Source organism: Thrips palmi, unplaced genomic scaffold (assembly GCF_012932325.1).
Source record: "Thrips palmi isolate BJ-2018 unplaced genomic scaffold, TpBJ-2018v1 HiC_scaffold_19, whole genome shotgun sequence".
NCBI classification, from domain to species: domain Eukaryota; kingdom Metazoa; phylum Arthropoda; class Insecta; order Thysanoptera; family Thripidae; genus Thrips; species Thrips palmi.
In genome coordinates, this window is record NW_023144628.1 from 3686014 (window position 1) to 3713977 (window position 27964).

Here is a 27964-nt window from a genome sequence, read left to right on the forward strand (position 1 = left end):
TGGTTTCATTTAATTTTTCCTCCTGCCTCTGGGTTGCACCTGACAAGGGTCGTGGAGCCACACTCCAATTTGCAACAGCAGCTGTGAGATTTGAAAGACCGGTAAAGGAGATGTAACTGTAAGAGCGCTCTGAATTACAAGGAAAGACACCATTCACTTGTTCTTTTTTTTTAATAGTTTTTCCTAACTTATGTACAAAAATAACAGCTTACAACAATATGCAGGCTTTTAAAGTATGGACACAATAGTGGTAGAAAAAATAACCAAGATTTCCATGGTCCAATTGATGTAAAGCAAGGATTTCAAATAAGGAACAGTATATGAAAACAGGGCAATAAGTTCTAACAGCTATTTACAATGGATTCAAAAGATTGAAAACAAAATTTTAAGACACAGATATTGGCTATTAACCGCATTCTCTTTCTCTGACCTGACCATTCGATCCATATGACTTCTTTATTGTCAGAACTTTGAAAGAAACTAAAAAAAAGACTCAACTTTGGTTGGAATGGCCTGGAATTAAAACCACAAACTAATGATCAAATGATCAATGTTTCAGGGAACACACTAATTGAACAATCCTGAGGTCTAGATATGCACAGAAGCAAGGCACCTCTACATAACATTATTTTGGCAAAGTTTCTACAGTTTAAATTTGTTGACTTTTTTGTTTTGTTTTATTGCTTTGAGTTTGAACCAATAAAAGCACTACCTGATTACACAAGTCATCCTCCTTCAGAGCCAAAACACAGCATAAAATTTATGATGATTTCATAACAACAGATTAGATGTTATGCCAATTGAATGACTATAGATACATTAAAAATATAAAATAAAAAAAATTGTTTGCTAATCAGACCTCAAAGTGTTGACAGTAATGATCAAGTACTATCCTATGTTCAATGGACAATAAGGCAGAGATAAAATGAAAGATCTCAAAATCTGCCGGGAAAATGTTCCTCTAGTCAGGCATTTCCCATGTGTTCAATGTAACACCTCTTCTGTTGGTCCCGTCTTGAACATAAAGATTCAAGAATAGCTAAAGATACGAGAACCACATCAGAGACGATAGATAGATCCCTCATAGTTTTGTTACAAACATCCAGTCTAGCTAAACAATTTACCATAGATTCCTTCTAGATTTGTATTGTCGAGACTTGATGAATAAGTTTAATAAATAAGCACAAGGCCACAGGGAGAGTGATGGGCCGAATCCTATATAACTGGTGCAGCTAAATTTAACAGAAATGCACTTTATACTACGCATGCTAAATCAAGATTGTTTTTTTCTTTTCCTTTTTTTGGAAGTATTACTAAACTTATGCATCCAAAAAATAAATTTGATGGTTAATTTTGGCAACCAGTGACGAAGCACCATACATATAGTACAAGAGAGGAAGGTAGTAAGCAAGTCTTAACAAATAATCTTCTACTTAAGGAACTTAATACTAGAGCAACAGAAAATTAAGGTTTTTGGTCACCTACAAAATACAATATTTAATTCACAAGTTTACTACATAGTTAAAAATTAACAAAAAAAAATTGTTTTCATTCTTAAGTTAAACAAAATTTAATTTAACAGATTTTAAACTTTCCAATCTGCACAAATTATAGAATGAAAAATTAACTTTTACAGTATAGCTACAGTCAAAGAGTACAGCATCTCTTGCAGTTTTTAATCTAGCCATACAGATATGTTTGCATTTAAAAGAGATATGTAAACTCTGATTTGAAAGAGTAAAACATGTTACAAATCAGTCAAAAGATTGACATTGATAAGCTACTGAGACATAACTTCAAAAAGAAAACAATGTAAAATTTTTTTCAAAAAATATACAAAAAGTTTTAAAAACCTTTTCTGTAAAATATTCCCTACACGTTCTTCCACAATTATGTTGGAGCTTAGAAAGTTTTTAACATTTCCCTAACTGTTTAAATATACAAAGTAAGAAAGTTAACACAGTCAAAATAACAAAAACATTATTGGGTTTTGCGATTTTCTCTACTAACACCGTCTGATGACACATATCCATTACTGATACCATTTGAGTAACAGCTTGAGTATGCTTTGCTATAAGGGCTTTCATAATCACTAGGAGAGTGCGCTTTGCCATTGGCGCGGTTGGCATTCCCGTCCGTTGTTTCATCAAGAACAGGCTGCAACAAATACACACATGGTAAACATTTTAAGCCCCTATCATCTAACGGAATGAAATAATAAAAAGGAACATCGATCCATACCATGCAGGCTCCTCCATTTTGGGAAGGTTTCTTTTGGTTTTTGGCACTGTAACTGGTTTTGTAAAAGTCTGAGAACAGGAAGAAGAACAACAAGCCGTGGAGGCCGATCCAAACCATGAAACTCTTGGGGTAATTGCAGTCAGTGAACAACAACTGGAACTGATGGGCCATAATGAGAACAAACTGAACCTGCAAAAAATAAAACATGAGGTCAATAAAATGCATTTTTCTTTTGAGCCCGAAAATTGAATGTTTTAAACAGCTGAAAATATGTGGTTACCATCTGAATTGAGGTGACGTATTTCTTCCACCAGATTAACCGCCTGTATTTGGGCCCCATGGCAGATACCATGTAGTAGAAGTACATGATTATGTGCACAAAGGTGTTCAGGAGAGCAAAGAAAGTGCTGTGGCCACCTAAAACATAAAATACATAAGATTTAAGAAACAAACACTCAGACAAATTTAGCGCTAGCGCAGCTTGTCATAAAATCAAATCTTACCTGGAGCAAACTTCACGCCCATCCAAACAGAGAAAGGCATAATTCCATGGTGGATAACATGCAGCATTGACACATGCTCATTCTTTTTGCGAAGGATAAAGAACAGCTGAAACAAAAGAGATCAGAGATTCAGAGACCAAAGCACTGAAAAAGTACTCATCCAAAAAAGGTACATGGAGAGGGAGTAAACTTACAGTGTCAAAGAATTCAGTGAACTTGGAGAAATAGTACCACCAGCATGTGTTGGCCATCTGCAATCAAATGTGGAAAAATTAAGACTCCCAATAAGGCAGGGATACAATTTTTACGGACAAAAGAAGAAAACAAAGGAAAAAAGAGAAGAACAAGAGCAAAAAAAACGCACCCTCATTGCTGAAGGGCTGTTGGAGTAGTCCACAGGTTGGCAACGGAAGCTGTACTCGCCGGCCCAACCGCTCATTAAATACTGAAACAGACAAGAGAGGAAACGAGGGTCAGCAAAATTCCGGCCACACCAAAGGGAGGCACAAGTGGTTCGGCCATCACGCGGTACCACCACTACCCCCGTTATGCAAGCGCGAGACCGAGACCTAGCTGCTCCAGCCTCCATAGCTCCTCTAGCTGGTCAGCTAGCTGGTCAGTTGCACGGGCATTACGCAAGACAATGAGCCGGGCGTGCCAAACTTGTGCGGGCAGAACACACCCAACACCAAGGTGACTAGGAAAGAAAAAAAAACTTGTTAAAGAATGGCAGTGCCCGAGTGAGTGGCTGGTCTGCCACGATGCGGTCCACCTCCACGGCCAACCACAACCACCCCAGTCCCAATGCCGCGCCGCGCGGGATGCAAACATTTGGCCCATTCAGGCAAAACGATGAATGACCCCCTCCCCTCCCCTTCCTTCCCCGCGTACAGCCATTGCACATCCTGATGGCGGGGTGGGGCGCCCAGCGCGCCCAGGCACGGCCGTGACTGTATAATGTGCAGAGTCCACGTCGAGCCGCGCCTGCCGTGCCACGCTCGCGTAATCATTGACACCCCTCCGCCTTGAACAAGCTGGCCCGCGGGCTAGGCAACCCGCAACAACAAGACCAAGCCCCAGTCAGGCCCCAGCCCTCGCTCAAGTAGGCAAAAAGTGCTTCGCCCCTCCTTTTCTAGCAACTACGGCTGGAAGCGCCCCTGCCATTCCCCTCCGCCCCTCCGCGCGAACAAGGACACGCTGTGTCAAGCCGTGTCTGCCGTGTCCAGCCGGCCGTGCCTTCGCCTCCTTCCTTCTCACGCCTTTATTAGCAGACGACGCACCATCCCGCCCCATCCCCCCGCAGGTCTTGGCTCGAAAAGAGCCGCCTTGTCTTTCGGTTTCTCGCTTCTCCCCGACCAGCCAGAAAACTCTGCCAGGAAGCGCTACTAGAGAGCTCGGCAGGCGCGGCCACGGCCACCGGGCCCGGGACGCGACGCGGCGTGCACGAGTTTTGAATTGTTGACTGCAACTGTTTTTCGCCACCTGGACAAGCACGGCGACGCACAGCGACGCACGGCGGAACACGCGCGTGCGGACAGCTCCAAAAGAGGGGTCCAGTCCCGCGCTCCACCGCGGTCTGTTTGGCAAACAGTGCGCGGCGAACGGCACGGGGCCCGCGGCCCTCGCGGCACGGCACCACGCGGCACGCGCCGAGCCAGCGCAGCCAGCGCCAAGCGCGTCACATGTCGCCACCAAAGCGTGGCAACGCGTGGCAAGCGTGGCAAGCGTGCCGGAGGCCGCAGGGCCCAGCCAGGCGGGCCGGGCCCAGGGCTGGCCCGTTGCCGCCGCACACGCTGTTTGGACGAAAATTAACAGCTCGGCACTTTCATCGAGCGGCCACGGCGCACTAGCGACGCTCGCGGCACCGCGCCACTGCGAACCGAGGCGTCCAGCCACGCACCGCGCCCGTCTGCGGTCCGCGGTCCGCCGTCCGCGGCGTGGCCATGACGCCGGGGCGGCCGGAATGCCCGCCACGCCACGCCACGCCGCCAAGACTGGCGACGGAAAGAAAAGAAAGACTCCATCGGCTGGCGTTGCCATGATAGGCAGCCCGCAGCCCGCGCGAGGAAGACCACCGTCGTGGCGGCCAGGGCAGCATTTTCGAGCCGACCAGTAACGGCGTCCATGCACGACAAAGCTCCGAGTCTGGCCGAGCCGCGCGTCCGGGGGCCGTGAAGGCGCGCCGGGTGGGCGTGGCGTGGCGGGGCGTGGCGTGGCGTGGCGGGGCGGGGCGTGGCGGGGCGTGGCGGGGCGTGGCGGGGCGTGGCGGGGCGGGGCGTGGTGGAGCCGGAACCAAACCCAGGGGTCTGCAAACGGCGTTCGAGCAACCCACCATGATGCAAGGCACGGGGAAAGACATGAGGAAGCTCACATTACAGCCCCCCAGCGGCGCTGCCGGCACTGCTCATCCAATCCACCAAATTCGGCCCGGCGGCACGCGGCAAAAGGCGGCAAAAAGGCGGCAAAAGGCGGCCGGCGCGAGGCTAGAGGGCCGCACTGGCACGCCGCACTTTCACCGCCACAAAAGCCGGCCACCCACACAGACACACGCACGCATGGCGACGCACGGTGTCCGGCAGGCGCGGCGCAGGCGGCACTGCCCAGCCAGGGTTCGACGCGTTTCGTCAACGCATCGTCCAGTTCCCACAGGTGTCGCCAGGCACATGGCACGCAGCACTGCCGCGTTGCATGGCTGGGGCGCTGGGGCGGGCCGCGGCCGTGTGCAAACGAGACAGGCCCCCCTCGCGGTCCTCAGCGGCCAGACAGACGGACGGAAAGTTTACCGACGGACGGTACGGACGGGCAGTGCACACGATGCACCCCATAATGCAACCCAATGCACACACCGTTAGCCACACACTCGGCCATCATCGCGACGCGAGGAGAGCCAGTCATTCCCTCTCCCCTCCAAAAAGGCCTCCGTGCCGCGCCTGTCGTCGACGCGATCCAGCCGACCCGTCACACTCGAAGGCGACGCGACGCGGATGTATTTCGCTCCGACTTGCGAAATGCGAATGCCCGCTTGGCTTCGGCCCGCCTCGACCCGCCTCGGCCCGCGAACCGAAGGAACGCCCCCCCCCCCGCCGATCTATAATGCATGCGGCCTACCGACCGGGCTTTAGCCGAGACGGGCGGGGCGGGGCGGGGCGGGGCGGGGCGAGGCGGCCACTCCAGGCCTAGGTGCGCGCCCAGTGCACTGCGCGGTGGCAGCGCGGCTCAAGGGTCAAACCTAGAAACGCAGAGCCGAGCCGCGCCGCCGCGCCTCGCGTTGTGACGCGACCGGGTTACGTCCGGGTCAGAATTTCCACTGCCCGCTAAACCAAAACAAAACAAAGACAGAGCACCAATCTCTCTCTCTCTCTCTTCCTTTCTACTCCACCACGTCGGTCGATCCTGCCACCACCGCACGCGCCCCGCGTTAGTCCGCGGTGTTCGCGCAGAGCGGCGCAGAGCGGCGCAGAGCCGCAATTATAGCTCTGTATATGGACGGGGCGGCGGGGCGGCCAACGCCGCAATTTCAGCCCGTCTTCGTCGCTCACCTTTCCAGCCGCGTGACTGTATGTGTGTGTGTGTTCGCGTCGGTGTGCGCCCGTGTGTGTGAGTGAGTGAGTGCGCAAGTCATCGGGCCCGCGCCCCGCCTCGCCTCGCATGCATGCGTGATGGCCCCTTCCGCCCCGTCGCCGCCTCGGTCCCCGCGGCGTGCGGCAGCGTGTCCCCGCGGGGCCGTGGCGGGGCGGGCGGGGCCACCCTGGCACAATATGGGGGGAGTGCGAACGGCACCGGCCAGGGCGGCACTACACCGGCACGCCGCGGCACCGCCCGACACCCACAGTGGCGCAGCGCGCAGCTCAGCCAACCGGCTCCCAGCAGACAGGCCTGGCAGGCGTGGCAGGCAGCGCAACAACAAACTTGGAATCGAACCGGCTGGTATACACTGTATACTGCATCAAGGAAGTCGTCCGAAAACGCGCACCTGGCCATAACGACCAGGCGTGAGGGAATGCAGGGCACTTTCAATGAGCTGCAAAAGGCGGCCAGGCAGGCAGGCAGGCAGGGCGTCTGGCAAACGCCACACCACGCCCTGGGCGCCCCCTCAGTCGCCCCTCCGGTCGCGTGCCCACGCCCAGTACACCCCGCACTGCCCGACATTGCATTGGGGCCGCGGCAGCGCGGCAGCGGCACCCCCGAGACCCCAGACCACACCGGGCCGGACAATCGTGGAGGCAGCCACTACACCCTCTCACTTTATTTCCGTTTTTATTTTCGTCTGTCGAGTGCGCGTTCATTTCCGGCCGTCTGCGGCGTCGCATCACCCCATTGTGCCCCTCCAGGCGGGGCGGGGCGGTAAGGGGCGGTAAGGGGCGGTAAGGGGCCCTCGCCGAGGCCCTCGCCGTCGTCGTCGGTCTGCCACGCGAACATCGACCAACTAACAACGAACAGGCAAGCGGCCTGCGCGGCAGGGGCACTGCCAGGGGCACTGCCAGGGGCACTGCCAGGGGCAGCCTGGACATAGACAGGCGGCCTCGGCGTGCCTACCTACAGGAAGACGGCGACGTGGCCAGGTCGCAGGTCGGGTCACAGCCACCCCCAGAGATAACGCGGCGGCAGTCTGGAGTCTCAGCCGCCCTCCCACGCCACGCCAGGCTAGGCCCCGCGTCGGCCGCGTCCCCAACCCCCCCGCCGCCAGCCGATACCGCCCCAAACCGCCCTGGACCGGCCGCAGCCGCCCGCCACGCGCCGCCCACGCACCGCCCGCATCACGACGAGGACCAAGCGCAGCCTGCGCAGCACTGCCCGCTCTTGTCAGCGGCGCAGCGCAGCGCGGCGCGGGGGTCGTGACCCCAGCACGTACGGGGCGGGACGCGCTCCTTGCTACGCCACTGCCGTGCCGCCGTGCCCAGGGTGGCCTGGTTCGACCCGCGCCGATAGTGCAGCCTGCAGGGCGAATCCGCGCGCAGTCCTCGGTCTGCCCCTCTCGCACTCGGGACGTCCCGTGCAGGTGCGAGAGAGCTAGGCCGACGGCCCACTGTGCAGAATGGCCCTCCTGGTCCCGCCCGGACTCCATCCGATAGTCTCCCGGGGGGTGGGCCCGGGCCCAGTCCCTGCCACGCCCGGCGCGGCCCGGCCCGGCCCACTGGGCGCGTCTCTAGGCCCCTCCAGACATCACTTTGCATGCTTGGGGCGGCGGGCCGGGGCGGCGGGGCACAGCTGAGCCGTTTCTGATAAGCCCGGCCCGGCATGCGCTGCAGATGTAGGCCATGCACGAGGCCCTCCAAGACTGCAAGGGCTGCAGGGCGAGTCCGAACCGGAACCGGAGGCACAAAGGACGGCATAAGGGCCGAGGCAAGGGCCGGCAGCGTCGAGGGCCGGGTAGCCAACACGATTTGGCCCTCGAGCGGCACTGACAATGCGCCGCGCGGCCGACGGCGACGTGCCCGCCTCTTCCTCCCCGACGACGTGGCCGTCGACACGTCGGACACGTCCGCCCAAGGCTTGCTGACCGCGGGTTGCTTCCCTGCAGCTTGCCTGCAGCTTGCCTGCAGCTTGCCAGCCAGCCGCGGGGCGACGATGGCGGCTGCACGCATGCACGCAGCGCCAGCACCCCGCAAACCGGAAACTCGTCGCGACGAAGCGCGCGTGAGGGGCGGGGAAGGGGGAGGGCGGTGCGGGGGTTGAGGCGCCACCAGCGCGCTGCGCGCTACGCGTGCCCGGCCGGCGCGGCCGCGGCTCAGCCAAGGGCGGGTAGGCCGGCACTGTGTTGCTTTGTTATTAGGATTACGTCCAAGGCCGCGCCAAACAAAGTGGGTCGCCGTGCTGCGCGCTGCGCCGACGAGCAAGCACAGCACGCCCCCGGGCCCCACAACGACCGGGCTGCAAGTTTGCTAGTTTTCCCGGCTCAGGCCGCAGATTCACCCCTCTCGGCCCGCGTTCGAGTTGACGCTCCGCGACGACCGGCGCGCCAGCTATCCAGGACCACGCACCACCACGACGATGCGGTGGCGACGACGGCGCCCCGGGTGCCTGATTACCCGCTGAGCACGCCGGCCCGCCCACCCCGCCCGGGGCGTATCGATCACAAGCCCATTCGCGCGGACGGACAGGCACACACCAACGCCTGGGCAGGGCGTGGCAGGGCTGGCAGGGCTGGCAGGGCATCGCACCGATTCAATCTAGCCGTCCAGCCGGCCAAATAAAGCCGCGGGGGGCGGCAAGGCGATGCAAGGCGAGCCGGTAGTCTGCGGCCGCCGCCTGTGAACTACCTCCGCAACCTCGCTGCTGACGGAGTCAACATGGTCGAGTACTCACTTCGTAAAATATCCACGTGCTAAAGGCGGTCTGGAAGGCGTTGTAGGCGATGAGCGTGTTCCTCAGGTTGAAGGGTTTCCTGTTCTCCATCAGGCGGGGGCCCACCACCTTGGCGAGGTACGCGAAGCTCAGGCAGATGGCGACGGTCGGCACCGGGGAGGACATCATGGGCCAGTTGTTGACCCGGGGATCTGCAAACAACAGACAGCGTCATTACTATGCAAAACACAGCAGTACCCACGCGTTCTTCAAATTTTTCCTAAAACGTTTTATCGGCGTCCCCGCCAATTGTAAATCGTAGCCGCCAAACCAGTATTCAATCAGCTCGCGGCACATCCAGACCTGACCTCTTTTCCCACTCGTTCCCACGCGCGAAGCTCATGTACATCGGTCAGGTATGTCACGGAGGATTCCTCTTCCCCCCCCCCTTTTCTTCCCTCCAGCATTTGCATATTGCATCAGCAAGTTCCGGCGGAGGCAATGCGAAGGCAATGCACGGCAAACGGACAGCGAGGCGAGATCCATCGGCATTACGCCACCGACAGACAGACAGACAGACAGAGCAGGCAGACAGACAGACAGACAGGACAGACAGACAGGCAGACAGACAGACAGACAGACAGACACAGACAGACAGACAGACAGACAGACAGACAGACGGTCCCCGGAGTGACTCGTCGCTGCACCCGGGCGCCTTGTCTTGACGGGCCGTGTCGCCAGCGCTGCAGAACGAGCCGGCCTCCGCCAAGACGACCTTGATCTTGACCAGCAGCGCCGCGGCCGGCCGAGGGCGGGGCGGGGTGGCGGGGCCAGGCACCGCCGGACTAGCCCCACAGCCAGTCGCTAATTCTCATTCTCACGGAGACGGAAGTCGTCCTGGATCGGTTCACTCACAAAGTTCACTAAGTTTAACGAATTAAAAAATCGTTTCCGTACGACACGGAAAAGTGACGGATGTCGCGATTTGTGTCGTAAAAACGACCCAAAGTGACCCAAGTCGTATTGTTTTCTGAAATGTCTTTTGGAAACAACTCCCTAACAATTCCTTTAAAAAATTCTATATATTTTTTTACAGTGCGCTGGGACCGGAGCTGGATCCGGAGCCGGCTCTGAATATAGTGGAAATCTACTGACGCAGCCCAGCCAATCGGTTTCCCCGAGAGAGGGAGTCGAACCATTCGGCAAAGCAGAGTAGCAATTCGGGCCGAAAAGCTCCGCCAATTAACGTGTTGCAACCCGACGGGGCGGGCCCAGCAGCGCCCAGCAAGCGGAGCCCCGAGTGGCAAAGCAAAAAAAAAACTGGACACACTCGCCCGTCATAGCGCAAAATTTTGCCAGATCGGGAAAACACGTTGACAAACCGGACGGGTAAAAAAAGACATGAAAAACAAAAACACGAATCTTCAAGGAAGGCGAGCCTGACGGGCGTCGCGGCCACAGCCGGCACCTCGGTTGCGTGTGTAGTGTAGTGTAGTGGTGGCCGGCCGGGTGATTAGTCGCAGCACAGTCCTGGGTCCGGCCAGCACGACAAGCGAGGCGCCTAGTCCTGGGGAACTTCTGCCGGACGCAGACGCAGGCGCCCATGACGCACAACTCGAGGGGTCCTATTCAAAAGATCTCATCTTTTCCGGGTAAAGGATCTCACCCGGTCATTTCCGGATAAAGAATCATATCTGAAATGCACGCGAATTCGTCCAAGTTTTCTACAGCAAACCCACCCCCTGGTTCTTCGGTCTTTCCTCTGGATCCCCGCTTTCTTGTAGTTGTCCCTAAAAATCGAACTAATTCACGAGTATTTTGGGTAGGATTTTTTCATTCGGAAACGACCAGATGATATCTTTTCCCCGGAAACAGTAAGAAAAAATCGTTTGAATGACGCCTCGAACCGCGAGCGCGACAGAGAACACAAAGCTGCACATTTCCCACAGTATTTCCTGGGGGAGGGGAGGGGACGCCCAGATAAAAACGTCCACAATGATAGGGCGGCTCGGACCGAAATACGTTTCTTTTCGCGAGAGCGACGACACGAGATTTCGCGCGATCTCGCACCCCGCGCGGCGCTGTAGATGGGGCAGATGGTCCACACAATTTCCTGTCGCGTATATTTTTAATACGCCCCCACCCTTCTTATCAGCCGGCAGATGCCGGTGTCGCTATCAGGGACTCGCGGCGTCGCGCCACCTGCCGCGCGCCCCGCCCCGCCCCGCCCCGCCACCCCGGCCCGCCCCGCCCCTCCACCCCGCCCCCAGAAGCGCGAGGCCCGATCGAGAGAACGAGGACTGCACGCTGACTTACAATCGCTGGGGCCGAGGCCGGATACAGTCGATGTCGAAACTGTATTTCCAGACCTGTCACACTTTGTTGTCGTCTCTCCAAGCACAGTTTGGCTTTAGTTTGCAGTGCGTCAGGCATCCGACGTGGTGGGCGAACGCGTCCAGGGAATGCTAGCGATGAGTGCACCCCGGCAGGCTTTCTAGAGCGCGGAGAGCCAAGAGCCACACACGTGCGGCGGCGGGAAAGAAATTGACGGCGAGTCCAGGCAATGGACCTTCAAACCTTGGTCTACGCGAGCCGGTTTCAGGGTCATTGGTTCTCGCTTTTCCACAACGCAACCGTAGGAGAAGAGATTCGCCACTCCAGAACCTGCTGCGCGCCCCGGCAAAAAGAAGGAATCGGCGTGGAGAGGCGGGGTGGGGTGGGGTGGGGCGGGGTGGGGGGAGGCGGGGCGGGGCGGGCCCTGCACAGGCCGGCAACCTGTTCCCAGTGGAATGTGCCACCAGCAGCGTCACAGCCGAAACCAGAACCGGCCTAAGGTCGCTCATTCATTACACGAGACGGAAAAGAGAGCAAGACCACACCGTCGGAGCCACGAGCACTAATCACAATCGCAAATCCAGCGCGCAGCGCGCAGCCCTTCAAATCCGACGGAGGCTCGGGCCCGGCCGGCCGGCAAGCCAGTGTAGCAGAGAGGCGTCAAGTGCACTGGCGTGCACACGAGGGTGGCGGGAGGAGGGGGCTCATCATCCTTTCTGTGCTATTTTCAGTCACACCCTTGAAAGTTAGGCCCAAAGTGGGCATTCGTCCACGAAACCTCTCATTATCAGTGCCGCCGACAAGGAGAGCACCTCAATTACACACCGGGGTCGCCACCACCTCATCCGAGGGCTTGTTCAGGTCCGCGCCCCTGTCCCGGAAACACGCGCCGGGCCACGCGCTCGCCGCTCGGCTCCACGGCTTTCGGAAAGGTCCGCGGTTCGGTTCCCAGTCATCGGTTTAGCATCGTCGTTACCCTTGCAGATTACCGGGGCGCGCACGGCGGCCGGGTCACGGGGTTGCGGACGCCTTGTGCAGTGACACTACACTGCATAATGCACGAATGCAGCCGATGCATGGCGCCGCACGCGCCAAGGGCAGCGAGGACACGCCGCTACCCGTGTCGGGCAGGGGCGGCTGCACAGTCGGTTTTGGGAGGGGGCGCGTCACACCTCTCTCTCTCTCACGGCAGAAGATCATGTGTGGTCTAGCCTCTCAAGTTCAAGTTCAACCTCTTAGGCGCAGTGTCACACCTCCGGGGCGGTGCCAGACCTGACCCCCGAGGTGCACTCGGGCTGATCAATGCGCCGAACTCCGCACACGGTTATCCAACCTCGGGCTTAGTGCGCCTAGTGCCCGAAGACGTCAGCCTGCGTCAGCCGCACTCATGCATATGTGGGCCCGAGGGGGCCACCACCCCCGTAATCCTGTGTACAAATTGGCTGGTAATCTACGGTAATCGATGCCGTAATCACGTAATCCTTGACAAAATTCTGACATTTTTCAACTTTTTTGAGTCATTTTTCAACTTTCTTGAGCCATTTTTCGACAATTTTGAACCAACTGTCCAAAATTTCACGCGTAATCCCTAGTTAATTTTTCCCATAATCTTGTGCACGCCTGAAATGAGAGTGGTGGCCCCTGGGACACGTCTGCGGGGCATGCGGCGCAGGACATCAAAACATCACACAAAACGCAAAACATCAAAAACATTGGATCTTCTCCATAGCGGCGAAATGCCTGAAGTGTCACCATTAAACTTTTAGAGTGTAGATGCGCTGCCGGCTCAGCCAATTCAACTCATTAGGGGCAGCAGGCACCGCGAGAGCGAGAGACAGGGAAGGGGAGAATTCGGCAGGCAGTTACGTGGTGGTAGTAATTGGATCCCAAGTAACACGCCGGGTGCAGCTCGGACCGGCTCAGACACTACTGGTACACTAGTAGCGCGCGCTCTCTCTTCGCGTGCTCATTGCACGTACGCGCCAATCCAGCCGACATTTTCGCCACACCTACGGCGGCGCCGCGGTGCACACCAAGCTCGAACCGAGCTTTCGTCGCGCCGTCTCTCTCGCACCTCCACGGGGCGGCCCATGGGTGCGAGAGAGAGGGACAGAGCAGTGTGCAGGTCGGAATCAAACGGCAGGGAAGCCCAAACTGGAATGGATTCAAGACATGCTCGGGGATGGGGGCAGGGCAGGGGAAACGCCGCGCAGAGCCGACCAGAAGGTAGGCAAGCAGTAGCACTTCAACACTGCAAGTAGATAACTTTTGATTCCCCCCCCCCAACCTCCCCGCCGACGCCGCCAGTGTAATGTGCAGGCCAGCGCAAGGGTCTCAGACACGCGGCCCGGCAGGCAGACTTTACTCCGTGGGACATGAGAGATATACTCCGTGGCGCCCCAGGCACTGTAAGCCCATACGGCGGGATGTAAGTACTCTACGCCGGCGGCGCCTCAGTCATCGGCCAACGCATCACCTTTTATGATGCAGTGGATTAGGCCACCATATCGACGAAACTCGAGTGCAACGACGCGGTGACGCGAGTGGGCGCCCGGCCCCGCCCCGCCGAGAGGCCAGGTCGGCGTCCGGACCTTCCCGATGATTGGCCCCTTCTTACGTAACGCCCTCGGCGTGGAGGGCGCGGAATTCCCCTCGAACGAACGAACGGAAGACGCGCGTCGCGGAGCCTCTCAGGTTACCAGACGACTTTGAAAATAGCTTGGGGCCACGAATGGTGCTCTCCTCTTCGGGTCCACGCACGAATCCGCCCGTCCCGTGCGGTGCAGAACACTCCGCGAGAGCGAGAGAGTGACCGAGTGCGGGCGGCAGAATCGGTCCACTGTCGGGCGTCTGGCCTGCGGAACCAGCGCGCGAGCCGGGCCGACTGTACCACACCGCACTATTAAGCAAATGGCTTTGACGGGCCGGCCGGCCGGGCAGCACTCCGTCCTCGCACTTGGACCGCGCACCGGCACACCGCGCAGTGACTCACCCCGCGGCGAAAGTGAGTCGAGTCGTATCGCAACACGCGCCGCCGCGCCACATCGCCGCAACCAGGACCCTTCGTCCCCGTCGTCCGCAAAACGCGCAGCCACACGCAAATCCGAGCCCAGCGCGGGGCTCGACGCGGGGCTTGACGCGGGGCTTCCCGCGGGCCGCGGCGCGTCAACAAGAAACCGCACTCGATTGCGATGGCGCGGATGGCGCGGATGGCGCGGATGGCGCGCGCACACCGCAGCCACGCTGTCTATAGCGATGTAGCGATTGCCTGCGAATAGCCGCGCCGTTAATTGGCGGGCTGCGCGGTGCGTCTCCCTCGCACTCGCGGGGCGTCCCGTGGAGGTGCGAGAGAGACGGATCGACCTCGTAATCCGCAGTGTCAGCATGCTGACGTGACGGCGCGTAAACCCGACCACACCCGCATGCATCCATCCACCTCGGCGCCAAACGCCGCCAAACGCCCCACGGCCACGCCGTCGGGCCGTCCGGTCGGCCGGCCGCAGACTCGCCACCGCCTTTCCGGTTCGTCTTCGTGTCACCGCGACACTGACAGTCACTGGGCCGTTTCCACCGCGTAGCGCCACGCGCCGAGCCACGCGCCGAGCGGGCAGCGACGCGGATAGAAGTGCATACAACTTTGTCGACAAGTCGAAAAGACCACCGAGACGTCGCTCGTTGCAGTGGGGGGAAGCCAAAGGCCTTCAAGAACTAATTGTTTGTCGCCACTGTTGTACACACACACACGTACACACAGACACTCGCACACGGGGGTCCGCCTCTGCCCCGCAGCCTTGGCCGCGAATCCCATGGCCCGGGCCGGCGACGGCGGCGAGCTTCGGGAATCGTTTAGGGACTGGGCTCTGGTCTGGTCTGCGCGTGCCGCCACGGTGCCGACACGGTGCCGACACGGTGCCCGACACGCGGCCGACGGCAGACGGTGTGCTCCGAATTCGCCCGCCGGCCCGCCGCACTGTATATGGATGCACGTACGATTCCGCGAGGCCGACCCGGACAAATTTATGCAAAGTTACTCGCACAAGTTTGTTGACGAATAAAAAGGGAATAAATTGGCGTGCACCGAAGTGAGCGCGACTTCCACCCTACACTGTACACACACGGCCCAACAGGGCAACGCGCTGGAGACAGGTGTGCTTCTCGGACCAATCACGTCGATACACTCCCCCGGCATAGACAGCAGCATAATGATTGCAGAGGCAAAAAAAGGGGGGGGGGTAAGAGGGGAACCGGGAGCCGACGGCCAGTTCGCGAGGAAAAACAAGCCATCCCGGGAATCCGGGAATCTTTCGTGAACCAGGATATATGTTTCGATTCGACCGCTCATTGACTGTAACAAAACAATCAACAGAAAAAGAAGTAAAATCTGAATGGAGTCATTACCTCCAGCTTTATCATCAGTGTCGCGGTGCTAAAGAGCTGTCTATACAGTCGCCTCCATGCCAATGCTTCAGCAGCCCATTAAACGTCTGCCGAATCACTTAGCACAACAGCCTAGGTGGCAACAAGTTTTTTTTTCTTTTTTTTTTCTTTCTCGTTTTCCACGGGAAGCGTGCCACTTGTAGCACACGTTCATACCAGGTTGGCAAATCGAGCACGCAGTAAAATTACCACCCAAAATAAAACCTACACAAGGAACATTTAGAGAAACCACGAGAAAAACGAGAGAAATAAAGACAAAGCGTCAGATAGCCCCGCGTGGTTTCCGCGATGTGGCTTCGAAAGGAAGTGGTGTCCTTATCGACGCAATAATCAACGTGCTATCACGCACCTATACGACCAAAAAAGCGCGTCGTCGCCGCTAACCAGAGGGAAATCCCCCCCCCCTCCCCCTCAGTCTCCTTGCGGTCTGGGTGGGTCGTCTGCCGGAGCGCCCGCGCACCGTGCGGTTCACGGAATGACTGACTGACAAGTTTCTAACAGAGCCGTGATCTAACCATCAATTTCGTCTTATCAATTATTGCCGAATGAATCCATTTCCGTAATGATCCTTCCAATTCCGACTCTTTACCTTGTACAGTTGATTGAAATCGATCACCGAAACTCGCGGGCCGATTACGGCTGAAGTGCCGCGGGCAGCCACGGGGGGCAGGCGCGGTTCTAGGAGAAAAGTAATGGGGGGTAATAGCCCCTCCCGCACGGTAAAAATGGCTCCTGGTTTTCCCAGGAACCCCCTGGAAATCGCCTACGTCTTTCCTATAGACTACCTGGGAAAACCAGGAAGCGTTTTCGCCGTGCGTGCAAGATAAGCATCCCGGAAGGTAGGCGACAAGTACAACTTTTAAGGAGGCAAAAAAGCGCTGATTTACCCCCTCCTCAGGGAAACCCTGGAGCCGCGCCTGCCGGGCTGCGGGCGGCGACGTGCGCGTCGTGCGCGACGCCGTGGTGGCGGTGATCGCGGTGGTCGCCGTGGTGCGGACTCGGCCGCCAGGACGGCGTCATTGTCACGACCATTCCGGCGCGACGGTCGATTGTCGATTCCGAAAGGAAACCGAGACGGCCCCTTGGCGCGCTTTCCAACAACTCACCGCTCTTGTTGTCCATGAGGTCCCGGTAGTAGTGCACGATGTTGCTGGCGAACTGCGCCATGGTGCTGGCGGGGGTTGGAGACCTGCGACACAAACAAGTCCAAGTCAGCGACCGGATCCACTTTTTGGCGCCAGTCCGAACGTCGGGCGCGGATGTTCGGAGCGACGGAGAGTCCTCGAGTAGATCTGTCCCAGATCCGAGGACTCTGGAAGCAGGGGTCTTGGCAGCGAACCAAACACTAGGCACGGCACGGGGGAATTTCCACGGATGGGTGAACGCTTCGCGACACGAATTACTCCAGATTTCCACAGGCACTGGCTGCAGCGAGTCAGGAATCTTCGGGGCTGGCGGCGGAGCAGACGAACCAGCCCGAGAGCCTCCACCGCAAGGCCCACCAGGAGGCCAAGCAAGCCGACAGCCCGTTCACTGCCGATGGGCGCCGCCGCGCCGCCAGCCAAAGTCCTGAAGCGAGGGAACGCGCGGGCCGACGAAGTCCAAGTCGTGTACCTCGTGGGGTAGAGTGCCGGGGCCTGGTGCGCGGGGCGGGGACGACCTGTCCGCCGGATGGACACAGACTAACTGCCTCGCACCGCCGCGCCGACGGGCCGACAGGCCGACCCGCGACACCGAGACGGCCCGCGGCCACCGCGGGCCCGCGCCGGGCGGGGGGCGGCGGGTGGGGGCCGCGGGGCACGAGCCGGGCCGAGCTGCGGCGGGGCGGGGCGGGGCGGGGCGGGGCGGGGCGGCCAATGGACGGACGGGCTCCGCGGCTCCGCGCCTCGCGGTCCACAAGATCAAGGGCGGCACCGGCGTGTGCTTGTGCTTCGCGGCCCCGCAGTCCAGTCCGGCAGCCAGGGCGGCGCGGCGGCACGGCGGCGCGGCGGCGCGGCCAAGGTCGGCGAAAGCCGACTGGGAAGCAGCGCAGCAACGCAGCGAGCGACAACACCGTCGGGGGTCGTCTTGCATTTTTACGTAACGCCGCGCGGTGCACGGGAGGCGGCACCGCGGCACCGCCACACTGACATTTGTGACGGCCAGGAACAAATGTGCCACTTACGAGAGCTTGGCTGTCTCTCTCGCACTCGCGGTGGCCAGCATTGGCCGTCCCCGCCTTCGGTACCTATAAACTCCCAACTATACGACCGAGTGGGTCCGCCTCCATCGACTCGCCGCGGAGAGAACCGAGACGCACGTCAGCAGGAAGAACCAGCTTGACATGCATTCGAACAGTTTTTTCACACGGGCCGTAGAAGTAGATCATACACTCGAAAACACAGCCAGTCGCCAAGTATGACGGGGCTTGACGCACTCTGGAGCGCCCCTCCCCACCCCCGTGCGCCACGAACGCAGCCGAGGCCGGCGGCCAAAATAAACACTAAAATCGGGGCGCCGGATAAGGCCGGTGTCGAAACGGACGGACGGACGGAGACACACCTGAACCTGAAGAGGAGTCGTGACGCAACGAGGCGGCCGGGCCGGGCCGTGATGGCAAGGGAAGGGAAGGGAAGGGTGAAAGCAGGCCGCGCCACTGGTGGAGAGGCTCGACGCCCAGAGGCAGCCCAGAGGCAGCCCAGAGGCAGCCCAGAGGCAGCCCAGAGGCAGCCCAGAGGCAGCCCAGAGGCAGCCCAGAGGCAGCCCAGAGGCAGCCCAGAGGCAGCCCAGAGGCAGCCCAGAGGCAGCCCAGAGGCAGCCCAGAGGCAGCCCAGAGGCAGCCCAGAGGCAGCCCAGAGGCAGCCCAGAGGCAGCCCAGAGGCAGCCCAGAGGCAGCCCAGAGGCAGCCCAGAGGCAGCCCAGAGGCAGCCCAGAGGCAGCCCAGAGGCAGCCCAGAGGCAGCCCAGAGGCAGCCCAGAGGCAGCCCAGAGGCAGCCCAGAGGCAGCCCAGAGGCAGCCCAGAGGCAGCCCAGAGGCAGCCCAGAGGCAGCCCAGAGGGGCAGCCCAGAGGCAGCCCAGAGGCAGCCCAGAGGCAGCCCAGAGGCAGCCCAGAGGCAGCCCAGAGGCAGCCCAGAGGCAGCCCAGAGGCAGCCCAGAGGCAGCCCAGAGGCAGCCCAGAGGCAGCCCAGAGGCAGCCCAGAGGCAGCCCAGAGGCAGCCCAGAGGCAGCCCAGAGGCAGCCCAGAGGCAGCCCAGAGGCAGCCCAGAGGCAGCCCAGAGGCAGCCCAGAGGCAGCCCAGAGGCAGCCCAGAGGCAGCCCAGAGGCAGCCCAGAGGCAGCCCAGAGGCAGCCCAGAGGCAGCCCAGAGGCAGCCCAGAGGCAGCCCAGAGGCAGCCCAGAGGCAGCCCAGAGGCAGCCCAGAGGCAGCCCAGAGGCAGCCCAGAGGCAGCCCAGAGGCAGCCCAGAGGCAGCCCAGAGGCAGCCCAGAGGCAGCCCAGAGGCAGCCCAGAGGCAGCCCAGAGGCAGCCCAGAGGCAGCCCAGAGGCAGCCCAGAGGCAGCCCAAAGGCAGCCCAAAGGCAGCCCAGAGGCAGCCCAGAGGCAGCCCAGAGGCAGCCCAAAGGCAGCCCAAAGGCAGCCCAAAGGCAGCCCAAAGGCAGCCCAAAGGCAGCCCAAAGGCAGCCCAAAGGCAGCCCAAAGGCAGCCCAAAGGCAGCCCAAAGGCAGCCCAAAGGCAGCCCAAAGGAAGGCCGGCGTCTTTTGGCGGGCACACGCCCCACGCCTCGCCGCCGCGAAGCCCCCCTCGATTACTCCGGACATCGACTTCACATGCACATTATACTCGTACATTACATTACCATTGAAAATCCCAGGAAAACAGTCACCCAAAGCCGTGGTACTAGCCAGGGGAAGGCCTTCGGCCTCGATGCTGAGCTGGATTCTGCTGGAGATGGAAATGCATTTTCATCAGTAGTAAATTTGGATGTGTTTATTTTGAAAACGAGCCTCTTTTCTTTTCGGGGGGGGGGGGGTGATAGCCAGGAAGTATGCTTTTGCGCGAAGGATTGTGATTCCGCAATGGTTGGTTTCTCCTTGAATCGACGGAAGGCTATTTAATAATCTAAAACTAAATGTTCAGACCAATCCTAACCTAACCTAACGGGCTCGTGACAGATCTTACTCTACCCGTGACAGATCTTACTCTACTCTCGACAGACCTTATTCTCAAACTAAATGGTCCAACCAATCCTAACCTAACCTAACGGGCTCGTGACAGACCTTTCTCTACTCGTGACAGATCTTTCCCTACTCTCGACCGATCTTATTCTCAAACTAAATGTTCCAACCAATCCTAACCTAACCTAACGGGCACGTGACAGATCTTACTCTACTCGTGACAGATCTTACCCTACTCTCGACAGATCTTATTCTCAAACTAAATGGTCCAACCAATCCTAACCTAACCTAACGGGCTCGTGACAGATCTTTCTCTACTCGTGACAGATCTTTCCCTACTCTCGACCGATCTTATTCTCAAACTAAATGTTCCAACCAATCCTAACCTAACCTAACGGGCACGTCACAGATCTTACTCTACTCGAAACAGATCTTACCCTACTCTCGACAGATCTTATTCTCAAACTAAATGGCAGCTTGGCGTACGACTATGGAGCTTGGACTATTGAGCTTGGACTATTGAGCTTGGACTATTGAGCTTGGACTATTGAGCTTGGACTATTGAGCTTGGACTATTGAGCTTGGACTATAGAATATGGACTATGGAGCTTAGACTATGGAGCTTGGACTATGGAGCTTGGACTATAGAGCTTGGACTATAGAGCTTGGACTATAGAGCTTGGACTATAGAGCTTGGACTATGGAGCTTCGACTATGTATACGCATATGAATATAGTAAAAATAAACAGAGGAAGATACCTCTTGTAAACTAAAGGTATCGGGGGGGGGTCGGACAAATGAGCTATTCAAAATCCCAAACAGGGTGCTTCGCTTCGCTCAGCAAAAAGCACAGGAAAAGTAATCATGTGCTACGTGTGTTATCATGAATGTAGTCCTGTGTTCCTTCCCACATGCCGGCTCAGAGTTGACGACCCCTCGCGGCCCTCGCTGACCCCCGGCCCCGGCTTCCGAGAGGAAGACCCACTCGGGTCCGCCGCTTCCTCCTTGCAACCAGTCTTGTTTCGGCCCGCGCTCGCTCGCAAATAACAATTAAACCCAAGCAAAAAAAAAAAAAAAAAAAAACAAGCGAAAAAAGAAGGAGCGCCGGCATGTTTTTCTGGTTTTGTTCTAGCCAGGCGCCGCGGCACCACACCGGAGCGCGGCGAGCAGCGCAAGCAGCGCGGCCGTGAGCGGCGCCGCCAACTTTTTATTTCCAGGAAGGGGGATTTTGCCGTCGGGGGCGGCGGGGGCGGCGGCACCCCCTCCAGCGCCGCCACGTCGTCCACATCGATCGCTGGGCGCCCCGCCGCGGGTTCGTGACACGCCGAGACGGAAGCCAGCCACATTGTGGACAGAAACGGCCAAATTAGCGGCAGCCCACTTTCATCCGTTCCGATTTAATCCGGCCTCATCGCCGACAGGAGTACGCCGCGGCACTCGGCGCCCCGGCTGTCTGTCTGTCCGGCTGTCTGCCCGCCCGCTGCACTTGGAGTGGAAGCCCGCCCGCCCCGCGACCTACCTCAACGGGTAGGCGCAGGTGTGAGTACACTGGAGAGCCCGCCGCTGGGCCTGGGCCCCGCGTCTCGACGGCCTACTTGTAGTTTGGCCCACCACCGGGCCGGGCCGTGGCGAGCCGTGACCACATGAAAGCACACGGCCCGGGCGATGCAAGTTGAAATGACGCGGTAGATGCTGCACTATAGGCTGCACTAGGCTAGGGCCGGGCCGGGCCGAGGTCGAGCAAGCGCTAAACCAGTGTCGCGCCGCGTGCACCGAGGTCGAGACCGAGGCCAGCCGCCACTGCGCCTCGCACCGAGACGCCCTGCCGTGCCCCGCCGTCAACAGTGGCTGCATGTTCTTATTGGCCTAAGCTTTTCGGCCCCGACCGTACCGCACGGCACCGCACCCCGATCCGGTCCACCGCGGCAGCCCGCCCACCAACGCGTCCAATATCCGCTCGTCCTCGTCCCCCCGAACCGCCCGGCCCCTCGCCCGGCCCCTCGCCCGGCCCGGACCGCAGCCCGCGGCACCAGCCGGCTCGTCGCCCTGTCTCTCTCGCACTCAAGGGGCGTCCCCCTGGGGGTGCGAGAGAGACGCAGCGACCGAGCGCGGCTGCTCGAAATTGCGGTGCAGGCGCCACAGTCAGCTGCCTGCTCCCCGCCGGGCCGTCGCAAACAGGCATCAGGCATGCAGCCCGGCCCGGCCGCCCTGGAGGCTGCAAGACAGAGACAGACATTGCCAGTGGGGCTGTCAGACGGAGACAAGCCGCGCCAGACAGGTGCCCCACCCGGAGATTGTGCGCCAGGCCGCGCCAGGCAGCGCCACGCCAAAACAGCGTCCTTTACGAATTCCGCGCGCCGCCGCCGTGTCACGTCATGTCACCTCGCCTTCCCTGGAGAAGAATCGCAAGAGGCGAGACGGGCAGGCCGACCCAGCTCCAGGGACGGCCGGCCGGGAGGCGTATGTCGCGGCGTACAGAACAGAAATGTAAGCCCCTCTTTCGTCCGTCTTCTTTTCTACCGTCAGCGCCTGCGAGGTAGGCCTCCAGTCCGTGCCGCAACACACCAGCGTGGAGACGGCGAGGTAGGCCACCGTCTCCGCAGCGGCGTGCTGCGGGCCGGACTGGAGGCTACCTCGCAGGCGCTAGGGCGGGCAGCAAAGGCACGTGGGAACAAGCCAATGCCTCTTCCTTGCCCTCTCGGCTCGGCAGTCCGACGGCCAGGCGGCAGGGATTAGCCATTCGCGGGGCAGCCTGCCTCGGCCTGCCTCGGCGTGGGCGTCGCGGCGCCGCGCGGAATGCCTTAGCAGCCCGCGGACTAGCCAGTCCACTGCGAACTCGGCCATGAGCAGCTCGGCGAGGGAAACGGCGAAGCGGCAGCAGACTCATCCCGAGAGTCGTTCTCGTCGCTTTAGTCTCTCTCGCACAGGTGGGAGTCGCGTACAAGGTGCGAGAGAGACGGAGCGGAGAGACACGCCGCGCGCCACGGGGGCCGAGGGGTCGTCAACTCACATCGGCCACGTGCTACAGTAATGCATGGTAACAGCGCATCACCGCGTTTCCGGATGATTTCTTTTCTCAGACAGTTAGCGGGCAGGAGAGGAAACGCCGGGCATGACACGGGGTAGCCTGCGTCGGACAACATGATGGCCAGCAGGGGGCGCGGAGGGAAACCCCACCCCACATATCACGGCGTGCGCGGCGCGCGGCGTTGGCGTTGCAACGGCGTTCCGATGCAGGCAGGGGCTTCACTTCATGCGCAGCAGTGCCGTGGCGCAGCGCGCGGCCTGTCGTCCCGCTTGACAGCCGCAACCACCAACAACCGCCACGCGGCCCGGCCGACAGCACCCGGAGCGGGCGGGGAGGGCGGCGAGCGCGGCCAGCGAGACACGCGGCCCCGGGGAAGTCCGCGCCAAGGCCGTGACCCGGCGGCCGGACCACCGCGACACCGCCGCACCGCCACACATTCCAGGAGCCGCGGGACGCTAATAGAGACGCGGAAACCGCCGCGATGTGCGCAGCGTGCGGAGCGAAGCGTGGCGGAGTCGCATCAGACAAGCTCGGCGTCAACGGTCAACGGCCACGGGGCCAGCACCTGGAGTGCGGCGTGCTTCAGGGCGGGCTTCGTGTCGAGCGGGACGCGGGGAGGGCTCCAAACCCCCAGCCGCACCGCACCCCTCCCAGCCCACTGCGCCAGCCGCCGCGCGGTTACGAGATGAGGAAAACAAAACCAGAAAAAAATGGCAAGGCGAATATGGCGACGCGCCGCGACGTGCGACCGGCTAGGCTAAGCCGGCTAGGCCGACATGACACGGCCGCGGCGGTGCGCGGTGGTTAGCGCCCCCCCCCCCCCTCCATTCTGCCTCACCGACACGCACTCCACACCCCGGCTAGCCCCGGTGGGATCGAGCGCCTTTCCGCTATGGTTTCCGGAAACGGGGTGGCCGAGTACCTGCCCTTCCACCCGGCCCCGCCCCGCCCCGCCCCGCCCCGCCCCGGCGGTGGGGTGCGCCGTGAGGCGGCGAGGCGCTGGAGTGAGCGAGCGTGTTGCGGTCGCGCCGACCAACGATTCCCCGGGAAAATGTTTCGGGACTGCGCCAGGCGAGCCAAGCGGTTGCGCGCGCCGCAGCCAACTCGGAGTTTCCATTCGGAAAAGAGAGGAACGAAGACGCGCGAGGCGGAACTCCGCGCTGCAGAAACTTCCAGCGGGATTAATTTATGTCATCAGAAGGAGAGGATCCCCCCTCCCCTCCCTCTCGCTGGAACCCCGTGGCGGTAGACAGACAGCCGAGCCACGGTTGCTCAAGACTTGGGTCCCGCGAGCATCACCGCGGGGACCCACTGCAGGGGCCGGCCCGGCCCCGGCCCACGCCCACCCACACCCCGCAAACAGAAGCCAGCGGCGGGGCGGGGGACAGGCGACACGGTGTCAACGTCACCAGTCAAAATGAGCGTCACGAGATGACGTCACTCCCGAACCAATCACTACCAGGCTCAATATTTGCAGATCGAATCCGTAGAGGCCGCGAGGTGACGCACGAATACACTAGCAGCCGCAGACCACTCAGCCCGGCAGCCCGGCAGGCCAACGCGGGGTGCGGGCGCCCTTGCAGGACTCTAGGGCCTCCAGCAGCGCCACCGCGTTCAAACCGGTGCGGCGGTCGGCGGCCCGCGGGTTCAGTCACACGGTGCACACGGTGTGCATGCACAGCATGCTGCACTCTGTCTTGGCACTCCTCGTCGGCGAGGTCACGGCCCGGACGACTGCTGTTGCTGATCGACCCGCCACTCCGCGACCAGCCAGCCAGCCAGCCAGCCGCCCCGCGGCGACACTGCGGCTTGGCCCAGACGAACCGCGGAGTCGAGTGGAGAGCACTGAACTGAGTGCCATTGGGACACGCCGTGAGGCGCAAAGTGCCCCACCGGGTGGAGCGTCCTCCAAGTTCAAGCCCAGCCGGTCCTCTCCCTCTTGGGCCGCACCGGGACGGTCCGCGACGGTCCGTGACGCCGAGGCCGCCCGCCCGCCGCCCGCGGCCCCTCCACGCACTCAGTCTTATGTCACAAAACCGCGAGGAATGCAGCGCCAGCAGCGCCGTCCGTTTCGGGACTGTCCGTCAACCACGTAACGCCGCCACGCGATGCCCGCGGGCCACGCCATGAGTGTGCGCCTTTTGGACGGGAAGGCCACAGGCGGCAGCCCGCCGCAGCCCCTTGCCCAAGGGCCGGGCAATCCGCGACCAATTTTGCAAGCGCCGCAAACGCAGGGCCCCGTCGGAGGTTTTGCAGTGGGGCCCGACTTTAGGCACGCCCCCTCAGGGCCCATCGAGGGGCCCGTCGAACTTGTCCTCCCATTGGCATGCCGCGCACGCCGCCACGCCGCCACGCCCGCCGAGGCACGGGCGTGGGCGGGAGGGGGCCGCGATAGCACTCACGGAAAGTGTATGGATGGAACCCAAAGGGGGCTCCGACTCGATGAATTTTCCAGGACGAGGCTGCGCCGAGGGGTGGGGGTGGGGGGTGGATTTCCGGCCACGCTTGGGCGAAACGCAGACAGCAACAGAATGCACCGCCACACCGCCAGACCGAGAGGGAGGGGCGAGGGATGTTGGAAGGGGTGCGGGAGGTCACATGAACCACTGGGGTGGCATCTCTCATCCCCGCCAGGCAGGCAGCCAGGCAGGCAGCGGCTTTCGAGGGGAGTGGGAGGAAAGCGACACCTACACTGGCTCGGCGGCTCGGCCAGGTGAGCCGAGTCCGCAGGGGTGTCAAAATAGGGTCACGCACCGCCGCCAGGCCGCGGGGTAGGGCGAGGTCTTCTGCCGTGTGCATGAGACGGGCGGTTCGTCATGTCTCTCTCGCTCCGCCAAGAACTCCAAGAGAGACAGAGCGACGGCACTGCCGTCGTCGTCCCTGCTGCACCTGACACTTGGCGTCGAGGCGGGGCGTTTGGGCGTCGGGTCGTCGGGGCGTGCCCCCAGCCCGTTATCGGCGTCAGAGTTCCAGTGGCGGAAGGGAAGGGAAACCACTGGCTGCCACCGCCACACCGCCACTGGCCCGACGCCAGGCGAGCACCATTTTGGGGAATGGCTCCAGGACACCCCACCCCCGCCGGGCACCACTCTCACCTGGCCGGGAGCCTCCATGGGCAGCCTTCACGAGCAGGCCGGCAGCCTTCGAGACCAGTAGGCTGATGCCGAGCAGCGGCTTTGTCTCGTCCCTCGGTCTCTTTCGCGCCCCTGGAGTGCGAGAGACAGCCCGCAGACTGATTCCGACAGCCGCTTATCTCCGTCTTGCTCGCACCTATGAGGGACGCCCTTGAGTGCGGGAGAGACAGAGCGACGAAAAGGACTCTCGGAATCAGTCTGCTGGGGCCCGGGGCCCGGAGGCGCGCAATGAATGGGCCATGCCGGCGGGGCCGCGGGGCTCAAGGGGAGAATGGCGGCGTGACAGCGGCCCGCCAATGGGCAATGGGCCCCCGTCGTGCTAAGGCCCAGTCGGACCCAGTCGGACCCAGTCGGACCATCAAGGTGAAAGGAGGCTGCCCAAAGGCTGCCGCTTCACTTGTCAGAGCGCTCATTACGTAGCACTGCGGCACTGCCCTGCTCCGTTTTCCGCTTGTCGCCAACGCTCTGATGGTCTTGAACGGTGGAGAGGGTCGCCGGCTCGCGAGAATGCGGCCTGCATCGCTGCCGCTTGACAGAAGCAGCCCGCAGCATGCACTTGCACGCAGTGCAGCGCAGGGCAGTGCAGGCAGCGCCGCCACTTGGCTGTCCCCCGGTCCCCCCGCCCCCAGGGCCCCGAGGGCCCCGCGGCGCCGCGCCGCGCCGGCCCGGCCGGCGTCACAAGGACTCGTCCCGTCCCACATGACGCCTGCCGCCTGCCTAGACGTCGCGCCGTCTCTTCGCCAACCCTAACCTCCAAAGGCCGCGCGCCGCACCGCCAAGCACCGCCCGGCCTCGCGCTCCTCGCGCTCTTCCTCTTCGCCGCCCGTCCCGCCCCGCCACCGCCGCGTTCTCGGCCGTCCCGGCGTCTGGCAGGCGGGGAGCAGGGAGCGCCTTGGGCGACATAACCTCAACGCGCCGCGGCGGCGGCCGGCCCAGGACTCCGGACGAGGGCTCCGCGTTCCCGCCGAGCCGAACACGGCGGCCCGAGACGTCCAGGACTACGACGGCGTCGTCCCCCGTCACCAGGACGGCCCTCGTCAAGTTATCGCCCGGCTGCATCGACCGAACCCAAAAAACTGGGCGTGGCTGGGCCGTGCTGGCCTAGTAAGAGTCCTAGCGCAGAGGCATAGGCGCGGCCGTTACGGCTATTTATACCGTGGCCGTCGACGCCCCGTCCGCGTTGACATCATGCACCGCGAGTCCCTGCCTCACTAGTTGCCCACTCACCTTTCTGGGAAACGGGGGCCGGTGCCGTGCAGGGCGACGGCGGTTATCCTCTAGCCTCGGCCAGTCGGCGCGCTGCGCTGGTGCACAACAAGAAGTGCTGATTTCTTCCCGGGCTCAGACACACGCACTCACGGCCGGAGTGCCCGACGGCTCGGCCTGCAGACGCTGCAGACAGGCCTGGGGGTTTCCGACGGCGCGACGCGGACGTTCCAGCGCCGTTCCAGGGAGCTGGCTGGACTGGCAGGACTTGGCGGACTTGAGGTTCACGACGTCCACGTCGACGTGGAGGGTGTCCGTGTGTTGGTGGGCGTTGCTCGCGCCGTGTATCACTGCGGTGACGCACTGACGTTACGATACGACGATGCGAACACAGCGGAACTCGCTCGAGTCTGCCTGACGGCCTGACCGGTGCGAGTGAGTGAAGCGCGCCGCAGAGCGCCGCAGAGCCGAGCCGAGCCGCACGACGGATGACTGCTTTACCAGCACCGTGCCGATGCCGACTGACTGCCTCGCCTGGCCGCCTGGCTGCCAGCCTGCCTGCCCGTCGCCCGTCTGGTTGGCTGCGCGCCGCGGGCTCGCCCACTGCCCCCTCCCTGCCCCTCCCTGCCCCGCGGGGGCCGGCGG

General features: G+C 60.7%; 1 protein-coding gene across 2 annotated transcripts; it reads right to left on the bottom strand.

Moving 5' to 3' along the window:
- Window positions 1–152: 152 nt before the first annotated feature.
- Window positions 153–27880, bottom strand: LOC117646155 (elongation of very long chain fatty acids protein AAEL008004-like). Of its 2 annotated transcripts, none has more exons than XM_034386923.1 (9): window positions 27341–27880; window positions 16907–16989; window positions 9051–9241; window positions 3109–3189; window positions 2939–2995; window positions 2745–2850; window positions 2522–2658; window positions 2242–2430; window positions 153–2157 (listed from the first exon to the last, which is right to left on the bottom strand). In XM_034386923.1, the coding sequence occupies exons 2-9, from the start codon at window positions 16965–16967 to the stop codon at window positions 1981–1983; spliced, it is 999 nt and encodes a 332-aa protein (XP_034242814.1). In that variant the 5' UTR covers window positions 16968–16989; window positions 27341–27880; the 3' UTR covers window positions 153–1980. The 2 variants fall into 2 exon arrangements, with proteins under 2 accessions (XP_034242814.1, XP_034242815.1); XM_034386924.1 differs by lacking the exon at window positions 27341–27880 and adding an exon at window positions 17415–17539.
- Between the last annotated feature and the right edge of the window lie 84 nt (window positions 27881–27964).